A 27,188-nucleotide genomic window follows, 5' to 3' on the forward strand; every position below is an offset into this window, starting at 1 on the left:
CCACACACACGCTGTCAGCAGAAAGAAGCGAAGGGAGGAATTGGAATCCTAGGCTGCCGTCTCATCATTTCAGCTGTCACATTAAAAATGCATAAATGTTGCTTAAATGCAATCCAAGAAATGCAACTGGCCGTAATACGTGCAAGAACAAGGGAAGGGGGCCCACAACGCCTCCAACCAATCAAAGTGCTCCAAGGATGTGGGTGGCTTGGGTTTCCAAGAGGAAAAGGCAGCGACGAGATGGAGCATACAATTTGTAGCCTGCCTGCCATTTTGTGGAGGAGTGTGGTAAGCACACTAAGAAAAATGCCAAAAGGCCTATGCACTTGTTAAATATCTGAGAAGAAATAGTAGGGTGAAACTTGATTTAAAATAAAGATAAGTACCATGTTATATAAAGGACACATCTATGAAAAGGTGTTAAAAAGTAAAAAATTATTATCCCATCGAATTTAAACAGACTTCAATCAACTGGATTATACATTCAGACTTCTTTTTAATTCATTTGCAAGGTCAAGCTATTTGTTTACCAGATCCTGGATTCAATTTTATTTAGTTTTGGCAGATCTGGTTTTTCCCCGGTGCAGCTGCCTTGGGGCCTTCGTCCTTGTCTTTGCCTTTGCCTTGTGTGATGTTGCCTACGTTGCAGGTGAGAGTTTTGGGATTGGAAACGGAGTGAATGTGGATGTGGCAGTGGCAGTAGCAGTGGAAGTGGAAGTGGGAATGGGAATACGTTCCTGACTGCGGATGTGCGTCTGTGGGGTCTGCGGGGCTTGGGCCTGTTTCACTGCTGATTGTCGTACTGTTGATCTGTGTTTTCACTTAGATATTGGCCCGGGGGCTGGGCGATAACGGTACGTGAGTGTTACCATCGATACAGGAAGTTTGTTTGTGGCCAACTTGCTGAGTGGGCAGGAACCATGGGCTGGGATTGGGTGCGCTTGGTTTTTGGGTGGGGGAATCTGACAGGATTGGAATGAGGACGAGCAGCGTATGCTATGTGGATTGCCTGTGGAAAGTTCTGCTGAAGGCTGGCCCAAAAGTGTATGGCAGACTGACTGGCAGGCAGGCAGAAAGGCAGGCAGAGGCAGGCTTTCGTTATCTAGTAAGCAATCGTTTCAAATTGAATTTTCTATTTACCCAGTCGTCGATATGTTTTCAATTGCCCATCGACTCTCCGTGCCGCCTTTCGATTTACTTCGAGAAGTTCTCCAGACAAAAGTTAAGCCAAATGAGTTACGCTCGAATATGGATGCTCCGCCCCAGAGGGTGAGTGAAGTTTTTCCGGATATCCTCAATAAGTGCAAGTACCATTAGGCTCCCAATCGCATAAAAAGTTACAAGTTGTATTAATTTTGCCACAACAATCCAAACACATATTTAGAGTGAGCTGCAGAGCTTTGTGGCAAGTTGAAATCGTGGGTGGCACATCCGTCGTTGCTGCAACATTGCCCCCTGCCAGTAGGCGTAACCGCCATTCAAACTAGGCAAGTGCTCCACCAGCACCGTCTCGTTGACCACCAGGAGGCCTGGCTTCCGCTTCCGTCGGCATGAGCCTTAATAGGAAATCCTCTGCGGTTTCCATCTCTGACCCGGACATCTAAGATTTATTAAATGCTCAATTCAAATTGTCAAGCTAGGAAATCAATTGAAATGAGAGACATGATGTAAGAGAAGTAAACCAATTGGAACGTATTAAAACAATGTTAATGGTTTTTTAAATAAGAATTATGAGAATTAGGAAACAGGTGCCATTCACAATGGCACAGCGATTGCTATGAATAAAACAGCTGCCAGTTTCCACTAGCATAGCACCAAAAAAACAGGTGTTGGTGTGGCACATTGGAAAGCTGCCGGCGGTCAGTGGGGAGTCCTGGAATATGGATGCACCCCCATCGCGATCTCGCAGTGGGCAGCCTCCAGCATCGGGAGCTCCTGGTAGTTTCACATGTCCACATGGGCCAGTGGCTGCAGGCGGAGAATACCATTTCAATAGAGCGCGTACGCGGAAAAACAGAAGGCCTAGGGATTCAGAAAACGAACCATTTGGGAGCTGTGCGAAATAAATTATAGAAATGTGAATTTTCAATTTAAACGAAAATCATTCAAGGGGTGTATACAGAAATAACCAGTGAAAACACACCCAAATTTAAAGTAACCCTTGAAAATAATTAATTGACTCTTTTTGTTTTCTTTTTAAAACTTTGCAATTTCAAATTAGCAAATCATCCATTGTAAAAGAGCTGAAGTGCTCAGTTTCAAGCGACAATTATAAGCCCCACACCTCGAAATGAGTTGACATATTTTTCCGTAGGTTGTTTTGTTACTTTGGCTTTTTAAAGCAACTTGCTGTTTTAATAAGTCAGTTATTTTAGAAAATCCTGTTAATAAGCGTACATACAAGCTTCGACTCCTTCCAACTCACATTTAACTATTTAAAACGGTTGTCAAATGAGCAATAATGAAATCAAATCGAAACACTTGCATTTACCTAGTAACACTTTAAACAATTATGCCATCTAAATGGAATTTCCGCTGTTGACACCTAGCAATCCAGGAGCTGCCCAGGATCCCCACGGCATTCGTCACTCACCTTCTGCCGGCGGAACTTCGAGATGATTGATGCTTAAGTTGATTGATGTCTCTTTGCGGCGGGATGAACCTTACTTCCAGGGCAGGTTTGCTCAAAAGTTTGGGCAAAGACACAGGGCTCATGGCCCGAATATATCAAATGACAGTGTCGCTCAATTTAAAATATTACTAGCAAACACATTCCATGAACTTGAGTAATTTTGAACAAACAACTTTTGGAATTACTTAATCGCAAAGTTCTGACAGAGAAATGTTTGCTAAAAGGAACGCAAAAGGTAAGCGGCACATAAATTGTCTTTATTATGAAGGCTGTAGCATACTTTTGTGCGCAATTTAAAGTGCAAATAAGCAGAGCAAACGGGGAATCCCCTCAAAACCCCCCACCCCCCGCCGCTGTCAACCCGCCGCTTTTCCCTTACGTATTTCATTAAAGCGCAATGAAGACATTTTCCGGGCCAAAGTGTGTGTGTGGGTGTGTATACTCGCATAAGAGTCGGGGGGAAAGCTGTTAAAAAATATTTGAAACACTTGAATGTTTCCCAACTGACACTAGGCCGTGGGGTTGGCATCTTCGCGGCCCTTTGAGCTGCCCCATAAAGAACAATAAATATTATTTATGTGCTGTGTGATAAGGATACACACACACACATTCCTTTGCGGCTGCAGTCCGCGTTTATTTGACTGTCGTATGAATTTCCCGTATCTAATCGTTGGCATTCCTGGCATGTTCACAGTTAAAGTTTATTACTAATATAATTCTCAATCTATAAAGTTATAAAAATTATTAATATTTATTTTTAATATAAAAATGTATTGTAACCAAAAAAACAAACATATTTGGTCTTCTTAAAAATGTGTTTATATTTGAAAATGATTTTTATTTGGCATTCATTCATGGTTTTTAAATGAATAAATTTGTTCTCCGTGCAGCAGTCCTTTCAGGAGTACATCAAGCGGCCGCTAGGTGGCTGCACGAATAGTTGGCCCAATGAGCGCACACATGCAGAGAGGGCTTAAATGAGCCTTTAAGCCCACCATTTCAAGCACCTGTGTCACCTGATATGTGTGTGCGTATGTGCTCTTGTGTGTTTGCCTGATAAATACGCAGGCAAAAGCAGCAGAGAGACAGGCGTGTTTATTTTAATAATGTTAACCTAATTAAGTGATTAATATGCAAAATGTGCGCAGAGATTAAAACGATGAGCGCACTGTGTTTAATTATCGAATTAATTTTTTTTGTTTTTCATTTCGCCACCTTTATGAGTGGATTCGCATGCCGACATTTTAAGGCCAATATATGCACATACAGATGCTCGTTGACAACATTGGATAGAAGCATTTTTTGTTTGCCTTCGTAATTCTGTTTTAGATAATTATCTCACCATTTATCAACCAAAATCCCCGGCTTGATGACATTACATTTTGCGACTTTGACATTGATATTAACTTGTTTATGTGGAGCAATGTGAGAAGAATTAAATTTATGCCGAAAAGCATTTATTTTGTGCACTGTTTCTGCACTCAGATGTGATTTGAATTCCATTTGCATAACTCTGTTTGAAAATACCAACAGCTAATAAATACATTTCTCGAAGTAAGCCATAAAAACCAATTTTCTGAAATTGGGTAATTTATTTCGCAAGATAAACAGATAAATATGTATGTAGAGAAGCCTGATTTATATCAATGTGTCCTTTTGCCACTGTAGAAAATGAAAACCTACAGGTAAGTTGCCAATATTCTCTTGACTATTTGAATTTGAATTATATGCGGGTCTAGTGGCTTTTGCTATGTGATGTATACTTAATGTGATGTCCCCTATGAAGTGACCTAAATAATACAGTGAAATCTTATGTTAAAATGCTTTCTATTGGACAAACAGTATTGTATTTTTGAGGTTTAATTGACTGTCGAAAGCATTTTTCAGATGCAGGTCAAATGCTCATTCAAAATAGTGTGAAATTTACATCTCGCAAATGAACATCTGCTGCTTTCGCACTTTACAGTCCATTTCACTCATTTTCATCCACTTGAAAATGCGATTTACCAAACTGTGCCCGAAGATTAGTTTCGCCAGCACAGCTTTCAAAAAAAGAAGGCAGCATTTTTTTTTTTTTTGGGATAAGCCTTCTTCTGACAGTCTTACGACACTAAAAGCTACTCAACGTTTGCCACCTTTTTTTCTGCTTTCAAGGAGCTAATTGATGAAAGCTCCAAATGGTTGTGTAACGACTGAAAATAGAGCAAAATGGTAAAAAAAGGCAAGAAATCAGACGAAAAAGTTGCCTCAGTCTTGCGTAAAGTGCAAAATTAAAGGTGCTGCTAAACGACGAGCATTTCTAAAGGCCGCAAAGGAGACGCAAGTCCTTGGTCTGGCATGGCTTTGGAAATTAGAATTAATATTTTTCTGCTGAGTTTACACAATTTCAAGTTTCCTGGCGCGAAAAATGCATGCCCTGGTCAACATCCCACCAGCGCTGTTGTTGCCACGCTGCGTGTTTAGCACCCCTTTTCATGACCTTTCTTTGGGTATAATGGATATTTTCCATTTTATAACCCAACGAGACTCGTAAAAATTCGATGTAGTTAAGGTTTTTTCTTATAACATTAAGAAAGCTGTATTAAGCTGTATATTTATTTTCAGTCATGCAATGAAATATTTTACATGTTTAGTAATTTAGGTGTCTTTGAATTGCACACCTTTATTACTAAGTCTTCTAGTTTTTTAGGGATATCTTTAAGGGTATTTATGCCTTCGGTGCGAAACATCCTTTCTATCCTTGTTGTCGCTGCGCTTGTGTGTGGTGCAGGTGAGAACGGAAGGAGCACATCTTGTGCTGAGCCAGCGTGCTGCAGTGGTGCATTCGTGGCAGCTCCAGATGCAGCTGCTGCAGCACTGATAATAAATTCATGATGAAGTGTAATTTATACACTTCATATGCGGCCAGCTTCCTTCTGCTTCTACCCTTTTGCGTCCTTTAATTTTATTTTCCTATTTTTTTCTCTTTCTGGCTGAGCATGACAGTGGGGTCTGACCCGAAAGACGAAAAAGTTTTCTCAATGCTGGCCAGCCATGCATTAAACCTTGAAATGTTTGCGGCCGAGAATGCGCTAAAAACTAATTACGAATGCCGCCCAGCGCCGAAGAAAAGTGTAAACCGCGGGCAGTTGGATGAAATTTCATTTCAAATTAATCTAATTATTTGAGGTTATACATTTTTTCTTGGCTTCGGGTCTAAAGGGAATCCTTCCATCTAATGAGAAATGCTGATTTCGCACTCTGCATGGCGCTGCATACAAATGAGGGAATACGGCGGTCGAGAAGAGGTCTTGGTCTTGGCATATGATTCTCGTGAAACTGGCTTGCATAATTGCATAATTAGTGGTTAGGTGTTATGTAAATGGAGGTGGCACGCTGATTGGCTGCGCCAGGAACTGACCTCCTAATTACTCAATAGCTGATAATTGAAGGCCGAAAACTCTCTCTGCTCGCGATACCTGGATTAATTAATGACTTTTCGATGAACTGCGCCTGCTGGCAGCTTATGATTTGTACTTCGGCTAGGGATGCTATATAAATCTCTATCTTTGAGCAATAATCCGGGGATTAACTTCTAATGAATATTGGTGGGAAGCAGTTAGCACCCATTTAAATGGTTAAACATGCTTGAGCCATTCCCATGTCACTCAGCCACATCGACAGTCCTCAAATGAACTCAACTAGACTGGCGCACTATTTGCTCGGCTGTCTATCTGTTTACACTTATGATTATATGCATTGGGTATTAGCCAAACTGTTGGTCACTTAGTTTCCAGCACTTCTGGAGCTGGACAGCTTGTTAGCACCTCAAAGGTGGCGTTTGTGTTTGCCCAGTAAAGGGTAAATATTCTAAACATATATTCATGTATATGCATATAGTCCGGTTGAAATGTGCGTTGGCACATCGTACATGAATGCAGTTCAATCGGTTCCCATTAGATGAAGACATAAATACAGGTTATTTGCATAGAGCCTTGCAATAATTTGGGCGTATCGATTTTGTCAACTCTGGAAAATAATAAATAATCAGAGGGTTTCAGTTCGAAAGGTGCACAATGTGGATAGTAAATATATAGATTGACAAACTAAGTGAAGTTAAGCAGGATGCAGTTTTGTTTGCGGAATTTCCTCATAATGCATCCCTAAGCAACATATGTAGTAATAATGAGTCAGTTTATAAAACCGGTCTAATCAAGATCCCTACACTTGTAATTCTATTTCAGTGTTGCCTACTTTGTTAGGCCTTTAAGTAGGGCCATCATACGCAGCGCCCAAAGCAGTTGAGATCGCGACTTCGAGCGGAACAGACGTTCCATCAGCAGAGATTCTTGTCGTGCGCCCTTGGAACTGGTTTCAATTGGAAAATGCTGCTGATACGAGTATCACTTATGCTGATGGCTTTTGGCCTGGCCCAAACGCTGCCCATCGAGGAGGCCGAAACGCCGCCAACCGGCGAGGTGCCCGATGCAGGACAAGTGGTTTTCGATCAGCGACAGACGGGCAAATTCAACATCCATGTCAGCATCAAGGATGTGGCCATCATCGAGGTGGGCCAGAATGGACTGGCCGAGGTGAGTGGCGGAGGGGAGAGGAGGGTGCCCCGAAAACCAGTTAACCGATATGCAGCTAACGAGTTGCAAGCGGGCTAAAAATAACATCTTCGATCTCTCAATTAGGAGACGTATAACGATGAGGAGGATTACTACTACGATGACAGTGCGTTGACCGTCAAACCGATCAGGCTAACCACAGGCTCCACCAGCAGCACCACCACAGCGAGCACCACATCGGCCACACTGCCAGAGAGTACTGTATCGACAGTGGCCACTAACACCGAAGCCACCGAACATGCAACAAGTAGCACATCGAAGCCCAAGTCCAGGCTGAACAATCTGATGATTGTGGAGACGCCAATCGGTGGACTACCCAAGCCGCTGCACCACCAACTTCATGCTCGATCCAAGCATATGCCCAATTTGGCAACTGCCTCCATTACGCCACCCACTTTGCGCGAGGGCATTGAGTACACGCCCACCAAAGGTCACAACTCGCCCATTTACAAGGTCAAAGTTCAACGATCTTCGATGCCGGCGAGCAAGAAACCCGCGCGCTGCCGAAATCATGTGATGGGCAAGTGCATCGACTCGATCTCGTAAGTCGCAGTGTATAAATGTACAAAATGACCACTAAGCCGCTTAGCAATCGTCTAACTTTTTCTCATATTTATCTCCCATTCTCTGCCGTTGAAAATAGCGCCAAGCTGTTCGACCTTGTCGTGGGGATGAATTTTCCGTTTTTGGCAGCCGCGAATGCCGCCGAAAAAGCTGAGAAAGTGATGACTTAACAGTTTTGACTACCATATAGTTTGTGCCACTAATTGGATCTTAGCCATTGGCGTGAAATAAATTGACTGAAAACCTGTATATTAAAGCGTTTACTTACTTCTCTTGGAACTTAACAATGCAGAAATATACATTCAAGTAAGACTTGTGATTCGGCAGGCAAGAAAAGTTAAGAAGCTTATGGAGTTTTGGCATACATTTATATAAAATTCGTATATTACCTCAGAATTTATTTTGAACTTTGAGATTTTCCATGCTTTCAACAAGTTACTGCGCCGCTATAAAATACATTTCAACTTTGCAGGAACGGCAGTTAAATTTAAATCAACTCGTAATTGAAAACAAATTTCCGTTTGACTTAAAAGCCCTTTCAATGTTGACTGTCAGTGGAAATTTAAAATTGCAAAAGTTTTTACACACATCCCTTATTAATAGTTTTGTTGTTGTTTTCTTTTTTTTTTGCTTTTGCAAATTGCGAACGTCAGTTGATGAATTGCGTTTAATTGGTTAATGGAGAAATGAATTGCATTCCGATTTCATATGTGCTGGCACTCGGATTTCTTTGGCAATGCCGGAGTCCTGGAGTCCCAGGCGTAAGCCAATTTTTCACCTTATATAACCAGCTCTTTATTATTGCCATATGCCAGTTGGCAGATGCCATGGATGCCACACATGTATGCGCACAGGTTTTGCTTTATCAATTTGAGTTTGTAATTTCCGCATGCGCTTAAAATGCAATTGCAGCTGAAACAGCATTGTTTTACGCTCTCATGTGCATGTACCTGTATGTATGTGTGAGTGGGGGTGTGCACTTGTATTTGTGTGGGGACATCTGTGTGTGTGTGGGGACATCTGTGTGCGAAGGCTGCTTAATTGCAACTGTTGCGTGTGCGGCAAATCTTTGGGGTCGCACTGTGCACTCGCCGTGCTCTAATTAAATTAATTGCTTAATTTAAAGTTAATTTGCCACATGTGGCAACTTCGCCGCACACGTGTCCTGCATCGGTTGGTTGTCCTGCTGCCTGCAGACACTCGAAATCTCTCGCATTGCCCATAAACTGGTCACTGGTCAGCTATATTTCGAAAACAACTGCATTATCCCGATGTCGTTGTGCGTGGCGTGAAGCGAGTTTAGACCTAATACACAACCAGGCCTATACAAGCTACTTTAGTTAGCCAGGAGTGCATAACTGTGTATGGGCTTTAATGGGTTCCAACTGAAAATCATCGCCTGCATTTTCAGTAGATTGCATGAATCACATTACTAAGGATAGTGATGTGGAATTTGAACCATTTTGACATGAGTTAAATAAATTAAAGCGTTGCCTTCACTTCCTGCCAATTACTCAGACTAGCCTCATTCCCAATTAAGGCGTTATTTAAATTGAATTACGTTTGCTAAATATAATCCATTGTTATCCAATCTCATGCAAACTCGTACATATACATAGTTTCCGAACACACGCCGGCAACTGGCACAATTGACAAATGCCCATCCTGGGCAACTTTGTGCCGGGGAATCTTTTTGGCAAAGTTGGCTCACACTAATTACCAACATTAGGCCACCTGCACAGACTCGGCACACTCAATTAGCAACTGTAAACTGCAATTTCTATGCTGGCCAAGTGAGTTTTGGCCAGAAAGCAGCAGCAGCAGCCGGTTAGCCCAAGTCTTTGGCAACTTTGTCGTTTTCGTTGTGCGCCGCATTATTTATGCCACCTCCTTGACCTTTCGCCTTGATGTCGCCGCTGCCTGTTCGAGGAGCGTAAACTACGCCGGGCCGTTAAATGCGCTGGTTTGTCAAATTAAAGTGTAAGCCAGAGCAGCCGGGAAAGCTGGAAGAGCTTGAAGTGCTGGGAAAGCGGAAGTGGAAGCTCCACGAAAACGCACACCACGCAACAACTTGACAACTTTTCCAACCGGAAGTGTAGCAGACGCCCAGCAGCAAGAGAAACAGCGAAAGTGTGCGCGGAATTGGATGTTCGCCTATAACGGATGCGGGGCGCCATCCTGCTGTTGTTCGCAAACATGGCGGCAAAAGCCCAGAACCAAAAAGCCACTCCCCCCACCCCCTTTCCACTGCTGACCAATCTATGTAGCTCTTGTGACGCAACAATTGCATTTTATTTATTGCATAACTAGCGGCGTTTATGCGTCTGAGAGTGGAGAGTGGCAACCAAAGGGGGCAAAAGCAGGGGGAAAACAAGTTAGAGTGGCCAGGACCTGAAATGGAACCATTCTGCCGCACGGAAAAGCGAATCCTCTTGCAGCATGGATACCCGCAGTCCAGCACAATAATTACAATCGCTATCAGCGCCGACATTTCACGATGAAAAACTGCATTGGCACGCAACCTGTTGTTGGCTTCCTGCTGCTCTGCTTCCCGGCTCACTGTGCACTCAGCGAAAATGTGGCAGCAAATGGTATGAAAAGTACTACTTAAATGGGGCAAGCTTATTCGATACATGGCTCAAAACTTTAGGTATTTAGCTAGGCAGCTATTGAATTGGTATATTGAATAGGACTTTTTTTGCTGTGCAGCTGCAGATTCAACTCCCCAGGTCCAGCTAAGCGGGAGGAGCTGGCTGAGCACACTGTCCGGCAGGAGGAGCAGGTCCCTCCTTTAACAGGTCCTAACTATGCAAAGCCATAAAACGCAAGTGTCGCAGGGATTATTCATGGACGGGGAATGAAGATGAAGCGGCCAACGGGCTGGCAGTGACAGGTAAACGGGAGAAAAGGAAAACGGAAGGACATGCAGCAGGAAGAGTCGAGGGGGGGAAACAAGATGCCAAGGAATAGGATTTAAGAGAAGAGCAGACTACTTAAGGCTAATTTCATTGCTGGAAATTCCACTATGCAATCTCATACCGAAAGCATCAGAGAGAAAGCATTTGTTTATTGCGATACAAATTTAATCCACAGAACAGTGCGAAAATCATGGCGATTGAGTAAAACATATTAATCTGCAGAGGATCCAAGTTAAACAGTCGGTTTGACGCCATCGCCAGCGGACAGGGACTTTCGTTTCTTATTCTGCTTTTCAGTCGCATACCAATCCTTTATGTAGTCCATGTTGATCTGGGAGACCCGCTCCAAATAGACAACACTGCCCATGTCGCTGTCCAGTGCCAGGATTTCGCAGTAAATCGAGCTCATCTTTATATTGCAACGTTCCAGGGCGTCGGACACTTCGAGTTCGCTGCTCTCCGTCTCGTCAAGGAAATGCAATTTAACTTTCTCATGGCTTGTCACAAACCGAGTATCTGCACCGGGCTTCTTGATCTCCGAATGCAAATCCAGCAGATCCTTTTTAAGCTTTTGCATCGTGGACAGCTTCAGACTGAGTCGCTCCTTAAGGACTTGCAGCACCTGGCGACATTGTTGGGCATTTGCTTCCTGGCGTTTGATTAAGTCATCAATAGCTACATTGATGTTTCTGGGATCGGTCATGAAAGCGTTGATATCCTTAATGGGATGGACATTGGGCAGCGTGATTTCCGGCATTCTGCCCTTGCAGCTGATTAAGCTAGTAAAGTCCAATAAATCTTCGTTCTCCATTGTAATGGATATTAAATTTGAACTTGTCTTTTCAGCGGTTTAATATAATAATTTGAATTTTTTCGAGTTCATCAGAAAGCAATATATGCACTGACTACTTTCCTCAGTATCAAGTAAAACTTTTATTTGTTATGGTATCATTCAATTTCGCCTGATTAATTCGTATATATAACCAATCTTATTTTTATTCGCTCTTTTCTATCAGCAAACGTTGACTTTCTATGGAATCCCTTTCAAAAGTATTTGTTCATTGCAATTTTATTTCATTTTTTTTTCATTTTTATTTGGGTGCGCTTTTTTGCGATTTTGATATGCACTAAAAGTCAATTTATTCACTTGACTTAATTTGATTTCAACCTTCAAATAATCCAATCGAGTTTTTGTGCAGTCTCACTTCACGGTTGCACCTTGAAAAAGGAGTTCACTCTGTTCGCTGAAAGGATTGTTTACTTAAATGATTGTTAATTTATAAAAAAGAAAAAGAAATGCAAAAATTTGAACTACAATTGTTTGAATTTATCTCATCAATTTGTTGTTTGCCTCCTGTGAACACTGAATTAAATTAGGTTGAAGCCTGTTCATTCTTGTGTAATATTACTCATACGCAGTGGACGCCGGGGACTTTGATTTAAATTCAAGAAACTCACGAGGAACAGAAGTTCGAAGCAATCTCAACTGCCTCATTGTTAAGCCGCACTCAATTTCGATTCCCAATATGCTCCACATAACCGAGAGTAGGGCTCGATGCTCTATGCCCGGTAATCGTACGTGTGGAAAAGACGTCAGCACTGATTGCTGCATAAATGATTGAGCATGTGTGGTTGTGTGTGTGTGGGTGTGTGTGTGTGTGCCTGTCTTTCCATCCACATCGATGTGTGTGTGCTGTGTAGGTGTGTGTGTGGGAGTGTGTGCCTGTGTGCCTGTGTGGGTTGAAATGACTTGCCACAGACGAATCGCACTCACTATCAGCATTCCTCCATGCAACAGGACCTGCATCCCAGCAAGAAAAGGACGGGGGTTGCATTATATGAAAATTGATGGGAAATGCCAAAATATTTAAATCTAATTTTGTGCCATGCTGACTGGCAGCCAGCAGTCGCAGAAGCCGCAGGCATTGCATTTGATTCTGATTCCCGTCCAGTTTTGCCAGCGCACTTGGCGACTTTTGGCCCGGCGAGCATTTAAATATTCAATACGATTATATTTTTAAGCACGCAGCCGGGGGAAAAATGAAAAAAATGCCAAATGAAAACGGAAACTTAATTCGGAAGGAGAACCAAATAAGAGAATATTCTTTAATGCAATAGGATTCTGCTTTTGGCCTCGATTTTCATTCAACCCCATCAGGTTTATTTTCATTTAAAATGGCAGTGAATATAAAGCTTCACGGTGTTAAAAACACCTTTTATTTTTTGCACACGCTCAAAGTCATTTGAGAAAATGGTTAATCTCAAGCAAATGAAAACTCAAATGACTTTTAAATTGCTAGTCATGTTTCAAAGAATTTTTAAAAGAATAAAGCGAGTAATCCGAGGTAAGCAATTGTTATTTGTGATAAAGAATAATGTTAACTAAATATTTTTAGTTTAAATGGAATTTTTAAAAATTTAGTATTATATTTTAAGTAACAGGTATCAGGAATATAAAAGGAAGTACCAGCCATATGGTTAGAAAATGTGTCCACCATTCAAGGCCATCCATTTCCTTACATTTGCTTTCTGACGCGCCTGAATAGAACTTAAAATAGAATTTAAATACCGGCAAATTGTCTGCCTTGGCACCTGTCTGCCCGTCCTGCCCAGGACATCCAGGACATCCAGGACACCCAGGACACCCAGAACACCCATTGTCACCCCCAAAGGCCCCCATCCACGAACATTTTTGGGCCATTCAGCCAGCCAACCGTCCAACAATCCAGCGTCATTCGCATTTGCTATTTCCGCTTTGCACGGCCGTGTTGCTGTGTTGGCATTTCATTTAGCGCACAACTTCACATTTGCCTCAGCCGTTGTCTTTCTGCTGCCTTTTCCCATCGCTTGCAATTGCCATTTCCGCTTCCTGAAATTTGCCATTCGTTACACACAGAAGGACACGCCGACACACCGACACACACACAAAAACACACACACACATACACGTGCGAAAAAGGAAGCAGTGAAACCGAAACTTAAACAGAAACAGAAGCAGAAGCAGCAAGCCGCACCCCGCATGCACCGACATTTTCATTTCCATGCTTGGGCGCATCGCAGCGAATCAATTATTCATCATCATCGATTAAGTGAGGGGAGCTTTCTGGCCCCCCAAACAGCTCCCCTCCCCCTTCCGCCATCAGCCTTCCGCCATCAGCCAACCGCCTCTGTCCTTCCGCCCCGTCACACTTTTATTGTTATGATTTCTGCCGTCTGTAATGGGCACACTTAAAGGACTCCAGCGACCAGGAGGCGCAGCAGAACGGAGAAAAGCGCCAGGATAAAGACAATGGACGGGCTCTCACGTTCGCTGGCTGCTCCATTTCGCGTGAATTTTACCCTCATTTTCGCCGGCTTTTCATACGCTGTAATTGCCGGCCATAGGGGGTATCTAAAATTTTCGGAACTTCGCTACTGATATTTTAAATATTTTTTAATAACCAGAACAAATAATTGGTTTTCTATGAGAAAGAAAATTGAATTTGTAAAGCATTTTTAGCTAGCCACACTATAAACGCTGCACATCATTTATTATTTTATAAAAAAATAAATAAACACAGTACAAGGAAAACATATAAAGAATTTGTTAATGTAATTGATTAGTTCACCGAGGTTTGTTTGCGTTTAATCAAATAAAAGCATTGCAAAAAGCATTTAAATCGAAAAAACGTTTAAAACATATTTTTTATTACCAACTTAGCAGCTGCTTTTTTTTTTTGGCCAATAAATCACGAGGCTAACAAAGCAGTCGATACCACTCATGCCTTCCTGCTCCGGCTTATTTGTGTTGTAATTTTAATGAGAATCACTGGGCCTTGGGCCGAAACTAAAAGCTGAGATTGGCGAACACACACACACACACACACACAAACACACACTCGGGGAAATGCCCACATATGTTATGCTGACATATCAATACGGTGGGTTGGGGAGGTTGAAGAGGGGCACATATATCTACACAAACATAACAATACATCGAGAACGTAGATGGGGCGGAAAATGGGAGTGGAAAAGGGGAAAGGGGGAAAGCAGACGGACGGCCATTTCCCTGCCCTCTCATCATACCAATGTGCCTGGCTCCTTGCGCTTATTTTCGCCATTATCCATTAAATATTTATGAAAATTGCTTTTGCTGCAGTTTTATTCACTTTCCTGCTTCACTTTGCATGCGTCGCGTACACACACACACATAGAGATCCCCCAGTTGAATGGGAAAAGTCGAGGGGCCAGTAAAACAATAAAGCTTAAGATTTCAATTTCCTTACGGCTTAAAGCTGACTCTTGGTTTTGGCCAACCCTCCCGCTGCTCTCAGCCCTCTGAAAGCTCTCGCAGCTCTTGTGTGCTATTCGTGGCTCATAAATCGTGGCAGGACATGTGCCTAGATAATCCAACATTATGAAAAACGCCAGGCCACAATAAATATTCGCATCAATGGCGGCATTCTTAATAGCCAAATCTTAAACGAGCTGCATTTAATGAAATATGGCCCTTGAAGTGCGAGATAATTTCTGTAGTTACTTTGATAGCACAACTACAAGCTACCAAACTAATCCTTAAAACAATTTAAAGCACACTAAACGAATATTTATGAGAGCAGCATTTCTATCATTTATTTTAAGTAGATATTGAGTTGCCTTTACATTTAATTTAGTTTAACTTTAATAACGACAGCTTTTTAAGGACTTACCATAAATTGCCAGCCTTTGTCTTAATTGCATTCTTGCTACAGCTCAGCGTTTTGACCTGGAAATTCTTTTGGTGTCGACACTTGAGCCTTTGGCATTCCGGGGCCAATTTCCGCACGCATTTCGCCATTCCGGCTGTTTAACTCATCAGCTGCCGTGACACCTGGCGATGATTTTCCGGCTGGCACACGTAGCAGCTATCTAAATTTCAATTAGAGTTTAAACCACCCGCACCAAAGTAGCTGAGCTCCCGTGGCGCGTTCCACCAACTACCCCCCTGGAAATAACTCAGCTCATTAGTTGCATGTTCATGTGCGGCAGCATTTTTTCCCCGAGCTTAAATCACTGGCTGGCTGCCGGTTGAAGAAGGTAACGTAACGAAGCACACCCCTCCCTCACCACTATTACATCTCGAGTATATTTATAATATACATTTTTCTGCATTTTTTTTACAGGTACTTTCTTTTTGGTTTTTGAAAACGGCGCATCATAAATTTGTTGCGAGGGATTTGGTTCGGGGTATCTGGGCAGGTTTTCCTCTTGAGTAACGATACTTAATAAACCCGCATCATTTTCCCATTTGGTGCTCGCACTTCGCACGATCCCCTGCCCCCCTGCCCCCAAAAGCATCGAGATGCCACTTCCACTTCCACTTCCTGTTCCTTTTGCTGCTTCCAAATTACCTGTCATTTCGAAATTATGATGCCAAGGAATCGCTGCTGGCTATGGATGTTCTGCCCCTCTGGCAAGACAGCTTCCTGAGGACGCAGGAACAATTTTTATGTTTATGGCAAAAAGCGATGCCTAATTTTATTTTCTTTGCCGCGGGGCGCAGGATGCTTTCCCAGCACACACACACACACACACACATATCTCAAACTAATGCCAAAGACGGCCAGAATGTAAAACCTTATTTCCATTTTCCGATTGTAATCTGTAAGTAGGATGAGCGTGTGTATCATTTTATGGAATCATCCGGCTTCAACTTGCCTGTCAACAACCACTCACACATGGTTTTTTACTCCAAGTAACATGACAGTTCGATGATATTCCCCCAAAGTGGACATTTTCAGCAAGGTGCCGGAAAATGGCTAATATGAGATTTACTTTTTGCCAAAAGCTGACAACCGAGACTTTGATTGGTCGCAAGGACTTGAGTTGTGTCATAAACCAAATGAAAGTCACGAAGGCCACTAAGGATGAGCCAAAATCCAGGAGAACTGATTAGGGGCTTCTTTAATATTTGCAACAAAACTGGATGGGATTCTGTTTTTTGGCCAAAAGTATACTACTTTTCTCACATATTCTAAATTCCAGAAACCATCATTTGTTTTTGCTCGCTGCTAGTCTAATGTATAAACTAGTGAACATCATTTTTGCAGTTTTATTTAAGTCAACAAGTAAACGCAATACCAGAGCAATTTAAAGCGTTCGAGTGTCATCCTGATTTCCTGATTGGATGACTAGCAATATGACCCTGCATTCAATTAGTTATAGGTCTAAATTTCGGTACTCTAGCTGCTGTCCGGCAATTTGCCATCGAGGCTGCGGACGAGCAGCACTCCGGCACAGAAGGCCAAGGAACACTTGACGAATGACCAGGTATGATAGTCCCTGTAGACGGCCTTACACCAGTCCATCGGTTTCAGCTGGGACCACAGTGACATACTTGAGCCTGAAAAATTCGCAGCGAAGTAGAAACCTAATGGATCGGAGGAGCGGCGTTGTGGTGGGGATGCCAATGAATTTCGATTTAATCTGGCTGGATTACTTACCAATTTGCGGCGTTGACGTGATGTGTACACCCCCAGTTGGTCGGTTGGTATACTTGGAAAATATTTGTTTTATGTGCTGCCCAGGTATATAGAGCAGAAACGAATGGCAATTTCATGACACACTTGCTCAAAAGAATTTCTGATTTTGGTTTTTGCGTATACATCTTTTTTCAGAAATACAAATGCAAACGAGCAAGTGGGTCAAGACAGCCAACCAGCCAGCCAGCCAGCGGGCAGATGTGTTGATTTGGCAAGCTTGTTAATTAGCCAAGAAATTTATTTGCGAACCATACACACTAACTTATACACGATAAACAGATTAACTTATGCGCCATGTGCACACGAGTAGGCACTTCACTTCACGGAGCTGCTAAAGTTCTTCTCATTGCTTAGGCACTGATTGCAAATGGTGCAGAAGATTTGCTGGAATGATACGAATGGCCTTTTAATGGGAAACCAATGAAATAGTAATATGAAATAAACAGTTGGTAGTAAGATAAACCTAGCATTAACAGTCCACCTTCCTATTGTTCTCATAAACAGGCACAAAATCTTGGCTATCTATTTTAGCAATAATGCGATTCATTTTCCTCTTCAGTGCTCCATTAAAATGTATATTTGGAATTACTTTTAAGGGTTTAAAAGTCCTTTAAATTCCAAAGGATTTACTACAACTCCATACTTCTGGAGCATTTCAGCTCATCCATGCTGATCCTCACTGAGAACTCCACTTACCGGCAGCGAGGATCTCGCAAAGCCACCACATCCTCCTTGCGAGGTGCCCGTGCTCTCGAAGTGCCGCAGCCAGGACTTGATGACGTTCGTCGGCGGCGTTTGGTAAATGCTGAACTGCTTCTTGAAGAGCCGCTGGGCGGTGCTGATGGAGTCGTTGCTCTTGTAGTAGGCGCGTATGACGAACGCCCGGTGCACACCCGTCCACTGATCCATTCCGAATGCAACTGGCGCCGCCGACGCAGATCGAAAATACATGGGTATTTTTGCTGGTGCGACAGTTTTCGCTTGCACTTCCGGCTCACGGCCGCCATAAAAAAGCGCCGCTCGTTTGCCACGAATGATAAATATACACAAATTTGTGCACCAAAAAATATTCCAACATTCATAATTATTTGAACGAAATTAATTGGTCGTGCCGAGCGGGAGGGGCAGTGAGCCGAAGATGCGGGTGCTATATATGTGCTGCATCGTTGATGGTCTAAAATTATACTTCGCACGACGGCTGACGCGGCGTATGAGCAATCTGAGTTTCTTCTTGCAAGGAATTCATTGGCGGCCGGCCGTGCGCTTAAGTTTCAAGTGCAAATCGAGGGGGCACACCACAGCTCGCGACCAATCCTTCAGCTATCAATCAATCAATCAATCAGGCAAAGCCATCATCATTATGCTTCATCAGCGCCAGAAGTACAGTCATCAATTGGGGGTGGGGGCGTAACTGGTAAAGGGGGCGTGGCTGGAGCTCGTTGTGCGCTCCAAATCAGCTTGAACTCATTTAAAGTTTGGCTACAAGCTAAATCCGCTTTGCGAATTTGGCAAGTGGGTAAGCAGTTGGCACAGCCAAAGTCTTTAAGCTGTTTTGCTGGCGCTATTCTATCGGCGATACTCTTACTTTTCGGTATGTTCACTTATAACAAATTGGTTTTGGGAATAAGTTATATTTATTATAGAATTGTGTGGTTTAGGAATGCATTGTATTAAAATAACTATCTTTGGCTTAATTGAATACTTTCCTAGAAATACTTTCTACATTTTATTTTTGTTTAATATTTTTAGATCTTTTTTAGTTACTTTTTTTAGCACTTTTTTCAGCATTAATCTGATTTTGTACATATGTTCTGGCCATTTAAGGTGAAGTGCTGCTTAAATGTTTATACAAGTGCAGTGTATTCAAGACTTTTGCAACGACAAGACCCCTGCTGTTCTTGGTGCTTCTTTGTTGATTTTGTTTCAGAGATTTTTTTCGCCTCGCCATTTTACTGGACCATCGAGCACGTAACTGCAATACAATGCACGGCCATCGCTTAGATAGATATAGATATAGATAGAGATACATTTATGTAGTTTTTGTTGGCGCTGTGCTTTGGCCTTTGTTGCTGCTGCAGCAAAGTTAGCAAATGCTGCTGTCGCTTTGCCATTTACACAGTTAGCCGGGCTAACAGGCGGAAGGGGCGGCTCCGAAAAGGGGGCGAGGTGGGCGGCCAGTGGGGCGGACATCCATCCATCGCACGTCCTACCCACTCCACAGTGTATGTCTATGTGTGTGTAAGTGTGTGCATCCTTCGTTTCCCAGCTCCTTTTTTTTTTTTAGCTGTCTCTGCTTGTCATTTTGACACCTTCATTTGCTCGGAACATTCAGCTCCAGTCAGGGGGCAGTGATTCTGTTTGCTTTCGTAACTTTTTTTTACTCCCTTCCAGCAAAATTCGTGTATGTGGTGGTAGGTGTGTGTGTGTGGTGGTGTATCTGTGTGGGCCTTTTCGAGAGCGTCATTTCGGCTGAGAATGCTTTAAAATGTGAGATGAGATCTGGTGGAAATGTAGCACCCTACGGCCAGATTACAAAGGAGTTAACGAATGCATTGTCTGCTAATTGGCAACGAAAAAGGATGGTGATAAAACTCTAAATTGATGTGATTTAATTTCATATTTTTATTGCGCTTGCTTTAATGCCGTGTGAACAGAAACATTGGAAGTTTAAACAAAGTAAGAGGCTTGAACAAACACAGTTAATTATAAGAAATACTAATTAATTTTGATACATGTGTATATGTTATAGTTCCAGTGTATTATTTATAATAATTAAATGGTTTTAGCGCTCTTTTCGAACTTTACGACTTTATTAGTTGACTGAACACATGGTCTATTTATACACAAAGATGTTCATTTTTAGTTTATACACTTTGTTCCCGAAACATTGTAAGAGTTATAGAAATAGAATTGCAACTGAATCATCATTATTTTGCATCATACAATGGAAATGTGTAATGATTTTGAAATTAAGCGGCTGCTTGTGCATTTTTTTGGTTACTTTTATTTTGCCCTGAAACCTATATAGATTTTGAACTTAAAATATTACAATGTCGCATCCTTTCGTCCTCTGACCCTTTGAACTGAAATGCCTGAAGAAATACCCGCAGCTTGGTATAAAAACGGAAGACCAAAAAAGAAAGAAATCTAGAGGAAAAAGCAACAATGCCAAGACAAATGATCCAATGACTGTCTGACTGCACTTTGCCCTATATCAACCGGCCCACAAAAGGGAAAATCAGTAAAAATCCACAAAAAATGTAAGGGAAATGTATCGGGTTAGCTCGTACCACCAACACTCGTAGACCCGGTTGCTGTCTCAATTTTGGTAAGCGTCCGTTTTTGTATGCAAAGTTGGTGGATTTGGCACCACCCACGCCACATAGATGATGATGACAGAGGGCAGCGCAAAAAGCCACTCTCAACTGGGTCAAGACTTCGTTGTTTATCTTTTTTTCTTTGTTTTAGGAGCACTAGCATCTGTAATGGCTCGAAGCCGGAAAAGAGGATATCCACACATACTTTGCAGGCAGTCGAGCATACTTGAGCTGGCAAATTAGCAGAAATCCGAGCTCACTTACGGTTATATATTAAATTTTGCATGGCAAATGCGCCAAAGAAGGTCAAATAGCTGGGTGGCTGGGTGGGCGGGGCAGCCGGACGCTTTCACAAGCATTTCACTTTCCGGCGGGGCCGCAGCTTAGCACACACTCCACACTACACGGTAACAGAAAAGGGGGGAAGTGGTCAACATTCAGGACAAAAGATGCCAAACAAAGATCCTTAAAAACATTAAAATGGTATAAATTCAAAATCCTAATGATGTGATTTATCTTAGTATTAACTTATACAGCTTTTAATATATTTAATATATATATTTATTTCTCACTCCTTAACAGTTAAAGCAAAGTTTGGTAATTTATATGTGCTTAGTATATTTATTTATGTGCTTGTCCCGCATAATCTTTGAAATAGCTTATAAAATTTGCAATGAGTATAAAGATTTTATCGCCGTGCAGCAACGGAATTCGTGAAGTTCGCCTGGTTGTAAATCTGGCTAAAACAGGATAGCAAGCTCCGGCAGATGCAGCGGAAGCGGATGCAGGATGCTGGGAAGAGCAGGAGAAGCGGGAAGAGCGGGAGGAGCTAAGGATGCGAGAAGGGCTGGGCAGGGGTAAGCCCAATGCCCAGACACGCGCGGATGTAAGGCGTTGATAGCGTCGGCTTATCGGCCTTCCGAGAAGCGGGAGCTGGTGCTCCCAGGATGCATCCTGCTGGGGGACACATTGCGTGCGTGGGCATTGAAGGAGCCTTTAAGAGGGGCAGCGTATGCTGCGACACGCAATCAAGTGAAAGTTGGCAGCCAGAAAAGGCCACTTACTTAGCGCCCCTTAAACAGATTTACCTCACTTTCGAGTTGAAAAATGGCCAACATGTATTTGGCGAATATAAGCGAGGAAAAGCTATCAATAAACCTATGATTATCCTCCGAAAGCGATTCCGTTAACTCGAAGCTGGTTGCTCAACATCACGCAGTCTTCAAGTATCCTTACATGACCTGGTGGGCATGTTGATGATGCTCCAAGTACGAGGACGGCGGCTCCCAGAAGTTGCGAAAGTAAGATACACTTCATTTGGCTGCTAATGAATAAGTAGAGGTTTTCAAAATCAGCATCAAGCTTAATCTCTGCGAATTTGTTACAGATAAGCAGAACCGATTGTTAAATTATGAATTTTAAATTCACGCGCAACAAAAACGAAACTATTGCATAGCTTCGGGCTTGAAATATTACTTTTTAAAAAGCGGTACCATAAAGTATGCTACGATTTCTTGATAAGCAACAGGTGGCGCCCCAATGGACATCCTTTCTTTAAATATCATTAAAAATATTATTATGGCCCATTGTTAGGTGCATTTTCTACAGATGCTGCGAAGGTCACCATATGAAGATAATCCCCGTATCACTTGAATACTGCAACAAGTGCTGCACGGTGTTCTGCGATAAGTTGGGGCACACAACGATAGACATGCCCATATGCAGTTTAATCCATACTTTATGACGCAAACATTACTGAACAGTGTGGTTTTGGTCTTGGGTCCTTCCACTACTACGGTGCGTACCCATTATGCAGACCCATCCCACCCCAACGGATTCCAAACATATAGCCGCCCCGCCCCCCTTCCCCACCCATAGACTAAATAGTTTATGTTGTTTACCTTTCAGCTGACTGTTGTTGCTGCTCTGGCCGGTGCACTTTGGCATTAGGCGAACATGGGGCACGTCCTGGACACTCAAAGTCATGTGTGGGTTTTGCGAAAGTGGGCGGTTGCCGCAGTCGGTTGGTTATGGGTGAATTGGTGAAATTACTCGCAGAACGTTGGCCGTACTAATTTACATTATTCTAGACAAATTTAAAATCATTTACGGATATACGTTTTTTAAGAGTCCGATTAAAAAATAACAAATCCAATAACATCCTTTATTCGCATTGAAGTTTAAGAGAACGATATTGACAAATTTGTCGGTTGCGCACTTATGCTCTCTTTGATGATACTCTCTTAAGAGTCAATAGGAAAATGTGCCAAATTTCTTAAACTAAATTAAAAAAAAATTATACATATATAAAAAAACGATTTTTTAAGTTCAATAATAATAATTTATAAGCAGAAACAGCTAAACAAATAAATAAGTAATTCTTAAAACATTTCCAATACCTAATTTTTGACCCACTGTACGCTGCTAAATTTCGCAATTTCCCATTACAACGACTGCAGAGAGAGCGAGAGATAACTGTGTGCGTGTGCGTCCCTTAAAGTTGTATTTGTGAGAGCTGCGCGCGGCTGTAAAGAAAGCAAAAGAGAGAGCAGCATTACAAGCGCAAAACTAGCGCCGCACTGCTCGCACACACTGCGCAGCATGTGCGACTGTATCGCTCTCACTAAAGTACTACAAAAATAACACGGCTCTCATTTTCTCATTACGACGTGCGGCAGCGCACAGTGACCAAAATAAGCAATTTGGCACTCATTTTAAAAGGTGAAGATACATTTATTTATATTGTTTTAGCCCTTTAGCTTCAGCTGCAATTCCGACCGGCTACGAGGTGCGATCAAATTTATTTTGGATACTTATATTAAAATAAAAGCCTAAGGTTTTGACAAGCTTCAAATATTTTTCAGAAAAATAATTTTGCCCTTACAAAGCAAAGTTTGGACCACAGTCGAGCGGCAGCGACGCTGGCGTTGAAAGAGAGTACGCTGCCTCTGCCGACGTCGCTGCCGCAGAGGGAGAAAAACGTATCTGAGTTTTGCTTGGTTTTCGGTTGGTTTTCGCGTCAAACAATCTTCGAGGTTCGAGCTAAAACTTTGTGCACGGTTGGAAATCCAGTGGCGAAGCAAAAATAAAAAATAATAAAAGAGAAACAAAGAAGAGGAAGGCAGAAGTAGCTGAAAGAAAAGCGACGACAACAACAAAAGCTGATGAATACGTGCGTTCGTGTGGGTGCCGTGCATTCTGCGTACACATTTACAAGCATTCGTACGCTTAAATTAAATACTTTGGCTTAATTAAATACTTCCGCGGCGTCGTTGTCGTTGTTGTTGTTGATATTTTGCCTCTTCTTCACGCGTTGTCTACGGTTATCGATTGTCGCCGTCTCGCTTCCCCGTACGCAGCGAGTTGTTGTTTGTTTGTTGTTTGTGTCTGTCGCTCTCTCTCTCCCCGTCTCCCTGTCACACTCTCGCCGCCGTCGCGTTTTGTTTGTGTACTGAAAAGAGGCAGCAACAAAATAAAAGCCAAAAGACTGCGAATAAGCATAAATAATAAACAACGAGACAAGTGCAAAAAGCGCAGCGAAAAGGCCAGGTAAAAAGAAAAGCTGGCGCTAACGGTGAAAGTTGCGATTGTGTGTGCAAATGAAAATCCAGCCTGTGCATTAGTGTGTGTGTGTGTGTGAGTGCAAAGCAGAAACAGAAACCACATTTGTTGAATAAGAACAACCGGAAGATTTTTCCTTTGCCACCCACGAAAATTCAGCACAAAAGGGCCAGGCAACAAGGTAGTTCTCGCGAGAGAATGATAGAGAGAGGAAGAGAGAGAGAGAGAGAGAATTAGAGTTGCAACGCTCTCGCCGCTCTCCTTTTTCGGACACCTTGCAACCCTTAGAGAAATGCTCTCACTGCGCCGACCGTTAGTTGACTGCTTTCTCTCTCGTTCGCTCCGTCTCTTTCTCTTTGCTCGCAGGTTTCCACTTCTTGCATTTGACTGACATTCGCCAGCTCGGCGTCGAAGTGGAAAAACTAGGAAAATCCGAGTCGGAAAAGCTCCTTGCGAACGTTAGAAATTTTCACTTGCCCACCATCTCGTGTTTCTTCATTCACATTTCGTGCGTGTGTGTTGCCAAGTGTTTCGGAGTTTTTTGGGAGTAAGTGAAGCAGAGTTGACAATCAGCCGCCAGTCGATGAACTGTCATCCAGACTTTCCCGTTTGACAGGTGCCCAGTCGCACATTTTCACATTCAGAGTTTCTACCAATCGGTTCTTTCGCAGCACGCTCCTTTTGAAAAAATCAAACTATGTGATTGCAAAATTCAAAAAAAAAAAGAAAAAACAAAGAAAACGAAAACCGTTTAAAAAACCAAAAATTATAAATTTGACAAATTGAAATTGAAACTGTGTGTGTGCACTCGAAATTGCCATTATTTCGATTTGTGGTTGCCGCGTTCCACCATTTTGTAAGCGAAAATGTAAACGAATGGAGAAATAACAATTGCCGCCGCATATAAAAACAAAATAGAAAAGCGCACGTCACAAAGTTCAGCGTTCAGCTTTGCCGTTCAGTTCCATTAATGAAAAATCCACCCCCACGACCAAAACAAAGTCAGCCGTCTGTCCGTGTGTCGCTCTTTTCCCTCTGCATTTGTGTGTGTGCCTGTGTGTGTGTGTGCGTGTGTATGTGATTGTGAGTGTGCGGGGCATTTTCCATTTTCCATAAGGGTTGTGCTCGAAACGGGCCGAAAAAGTTTTTCAAGTTTACTTTTACGCGATTTTCACAGCACTCACTTTTTTCACATTTTTGACAGTGCCTTTTGCACCCTTCGTTCGTCCTGCTTTTATCGCTTTCTTCTGCTTCTGCTTCGTCTTCTTCCCATTCTTCATCCTGACATTTCGGCCCTATTCCTTTCCTCCGCTTTCTTACCGTTCCCTTTTCGCTTTGTTATTTGCCGGCGCTTTTCGCTGCTTTTCCATCTGTTTTTGACAACTTTCCGAGGGTTGTTTCACAATTTTCCTTCGTTTTGTCCTTTGATTAATGCCCTTGGCTTACCTTTCCAATTAGAACGCATTATGCATTCTCATTCATATAGCTTTCCCGTTACGTATTTTCACTCCAGCTATTGTTATTTCCCAAAAATATATAATTGATCCATTTCCGCCTTGATTGAAGCCGAATAATTAACCCAATTGGATTCTGATAGGACACTATTAGGCGACTATTTTTGAAACAAATGGTCTTTCCCATCGAGGTTCAATTTTATTTCTTAGTTCTACTTTTATAGTGCAGTTGGAGAGGCGATAAAAATAATAATTTATGTGCTGAAACACTTTCTACGTTTCAAAAACTGCGATTTTTATAATAAATGAATTATTAGTTTAGAAAAGCTTTTGATTGTAGCCCCATTAAGATAAAAATGGTTATGTGTTTGCGACAAGTGGGACTTTGAGTAAATTAAATTCCCCTTGATTTACCAAAACCATTTAAATTATTTTTATGACACATTCAAGCCGCGATTCGTGCTTAAGTGGCAGCCAGGGAATTGCAGGAAATTGGAAATGCAATTTAATGCCAAAGTTTCGCCTGCGGATTTAATGACCAACAAAATTATTACTCCACTTTGAATCGTATTTTTTTTTTGTTTGGCTCTTTGTACTAATAAAGTCTTCACCGCTTGTTTCTCTCTCTTTTACACGCCTTGCAGCTGGTGAATCCAACTCACAAGAACATCCAGAGGAAACCGGAAAATTTATCACTCAAATCACAAGTGCAATAAAAAGTTGAAAGTGTTTTACACAGCGCCAAAGAAGGAAGTTGAAGCGAGGCGAATAGTAAATAAATGAGAAGAAGAGCCCACAACAGCTACACCATCATATAAACAACAATCCAAACATCCCACATTCAAACACCAATTACAAAGTAAACATTTACAACTCATTTCTCGACCAGGAGATTCGAGTGTGATCCACACAAAAGTAGAAAAACAAAGAAGAAAATACAAGAAAAATCGCGCGCGCGTTTTTAAAAGCGTTAGAGTAACCAGATCTCGAACTTCGCGCGGCTTCGTCGCACGTCACTTGAATATATCTTTCGCGCAACCACTGGGCTAAGGCCTCAAAAATCCGCCAAAATTCTACACCAACAAACTTTAATCAGCCCCGAGATTTCGCTCCAGTTCGCAACGGCGACCACAATGCCCTACAACGGCGCTAGTAATGGCAGTGGCGCCAGTGGCGCCGGCGGAGGGGGGGCCACCATAGTCGTCACCGAGGGGCCGCAGAACAAAAAGATCCGCACCGGAGTCCAGCAGCCCGGGGAAAATGATGTGCACATGCATGCTAGGGTGAGTACCATTACCTGTTATGTACATCGAGTTGCACGTTGAGGGTCCTTCGATTTTACACTTGAAAAATAAGCTTGGAACTCTGAGCACAAGACATTGGGTGTTTCAAAGGCGATTGATAGCTTTATCTGTGTATTTAGCTTTATTATCAGTTTACTTGTACTTTCTTTTTTTGAAGTTGATCATTATTTCCACCTTCTGGATTGGAATATACCAATTCAAAAACTTTAAAAAGTATTACAAATTCTAGAACTGCTTTCAAAAAAGTAGCTATATTCTTGGGCTTTATAACTGCATTAAATTAGAGATCAAATCTGCATAGAGTCTTATAAACAAGATTTGAAGTTCG

At 42.3% G+C, this 27,188-nt stretch overlaps 6 protein-coding genes across 22 annotated transcripts in view; 2 read left to right on the top strand and 4 right to left on the bottom strand.

Moving 5' to 3' along the window:
* Positions 1-6,687: 6,687 nt before the first annotated feature.
* LOC122614503 lies at positions 6,688-7,976 on the top strand. The gene is made up of 4 exons (XM_043789068.1): positions 6,688-6,696; positions 6,886-7,203; positions 7,309-7,784; positions 7,886-7,976. The coding sequence occupies exons 1-4, from the start codon at positions 6,688-6,690 to the stop codon at positions 7,974-7,976; spliced, it is 894 nt and encodes a 297-aa protein (XP_043645003.1).
* A 2,833-nt stretch (positions 7,977-10,809) lies between these two features.
* Positions 10,810-11,630, bottom strand: LOC122614357. Its single transcript, XM_043788927.1, has one exon. It carries the CDS (start codon positions 11,533-11,535, stop codon positions 10,957-10,959), a length of 579 nt encoding a protein of 192 aa, XP_043644862.1. The 5' UTR covers positions 11,536-11,630; the 3' UTR covers positions 10,810-10,956.
* Positions 11,631-16,769: 5,139 nt separating this feature from the next.
* Positions 16,770-17,333, bottom strand: LOC122614571. 2 transcript variants are annotated; one of them, XM_043789137.1, is made up of 2 exons: positions 17,186-17,333; positions 16,770-17,112 (listed from the first exon to the last, which is right to left on the bottom strand). In XM_043789137.1, exon 2 carries the CDS (start codon positions 17,075-17,077, stop codon positions 16,925-16,927), a length of 153 nt encoding a protein of 50 aa, XP_043645072.1. In that variant the 5' UTR covers positions 17,078-17,112; positions 17,186-17,333; the 3' UTR covers positions 16,770-16,924. The 2 variants fall into 2 exon arrangements, with proteins under 2 accessions (XP_043645072.1, XP_043645073.1); XM_043789138.1 differs by having other exon boundaries at positions 16,770-17,085; positions 17,186-17,298.
* A 127-nt stretch (positions 17,334-17,460) lies between these two features.
* LOC122614720 lies at positions 17,461-18,133 on the bottom strand. The gene is made up of 2 exons (XM_043789360.1): positions 17,921-18,133; positions 17,461-17,608 (listed from the first exon to the last, which is right to left on the bottom strand). Exons 1-2 carry the CDS (start codon positions 18,131-18,133, stop codon positions 17,540-17,542), a joined length of 282 nt encoding a protein of 93 aa, XP_043645295.1. The 3' UTR covers positions 17,461-17,539.
* Positions 18,134-19,117: 984 nt separating this feature from the next.
* Positions 19,118-19,415, bottom strand: LOC122614759. Its single transcript, XM_043789407.1, has one exon. The coding sequence runs from the start codon at positions 19,412-19,414 to the stop codon at positions 19,148-19,150; it is 267 nt and encodes an 88-aa protein (XP_043645342.1). The 5' UTR covers position 19,415; the 3' UTR covers positions 19,118-19,147.
* Positions 19,416-23,573: 4,158 nt separating this feature from the next.
* LOC122613723 (heterogeneous nuclear ribonucleoprotein L) overlaps positions 23,574-27,188 on the top strand; it is a 100,322-nt gene continuing 96,707 nt past the window's right edge. For 2 of the 16 annotated variants that reach the window (XM_043788056.1, XM_043788057.1), the window contains exons 1-2: positions 23,574-24,090; positions 26,201-26,839. In XM_043788056.1, the coding sequence (XP_043643991.1) occupies positions 26,690-26,839 (150 nt within the window). In that variant the 5' untranslated portion in view covers positions 23,574-24,090; positions 26,201-26,689. Of the gene's footprint in view, positions 24,091-24,831; positions 24,959-26,200; positions 26,840-27,188 lie in introns of those variants that run through there. The other 14 variants (XM_043788045.1, XM_043788044.1, XM_043788047.1 and 11 more) reach the window with 11 other exon arrangements.

Source organism: Drosophila teissieri, chromosome 2R, assembly GCF_016746235.2.
Source record: "Drosophila teissieri strain GT53w chromosome 2R, Prin_Dtei_1.1, whole genome shotgun sequence".
NCBI classification, from domain to species: domain Eukaryota; kingdom Metazoa; phylum Arthropoda; class Insecta; order Diptera; family Drosophilidae; genus Drosophila; species Drosophila teissieri.

What these genes read in the sequence shown, in the direction of transcription:
- LOC122614759 (XM_043789407.1), bottom strand. Translation starts at nt 19,414, where the DNA reads ATGTCCGCCCCACTGGCCGCCCACCTCGCCCCCTTTTCGGAGCCGCCC.
- LOC122614571 (XM_043789137.1), bottom strand. Translation starts at nt 17,077, where the DNA reads ATGTCACTGTGGTCCCAGCTGAAACCGATGGACTGGTGTAAGGCCGTC.
- LOC122614503 (XM_043789068.1), top strand. An exon ending in GCCAGAATGGACTGGCCGAG is followed by an intron (nt 7,204 to 7,308) that starts GTGAGTGGCGGA and finishes TCTCTCAATTAG; the next exon opens with GAGACGTATAACGATGAGGA. An exon ending in AAGTGCATCGACTCGATCTC is followed by an intron (nt 7,785 to 7,885) that starts GTAAGTCGCAGT and finishes CGTTGAAAATAG; the next exon opens with CGCCAAGCTGTTCGACCTTG.
- LOC122614720 (XM_043789360.1), bottom strand. Translation starts at nt 18,133, where the DNA reads ATGGATCAGTGGACGGGTGTGCACCGGGCGTTCGTCATACGCGCCTAC. An exon ending in TTGCGAGATCCTCGCTGCCG is followed by an intron (nt 17,609 to 17,920) that starts GTAAGTGGAGTT and finishes GTATCATTCCAG; the next exon opens with CAAATCTTCTGCACCATTTG.
- LOC122614357 (XM_043788927.1), bottom strand. Translation starts at nt 11,535, where the DNA reads ATGGAGAACGAAGATTTATTGGACTTTACTAGCTTAATCAGCTGCAAG.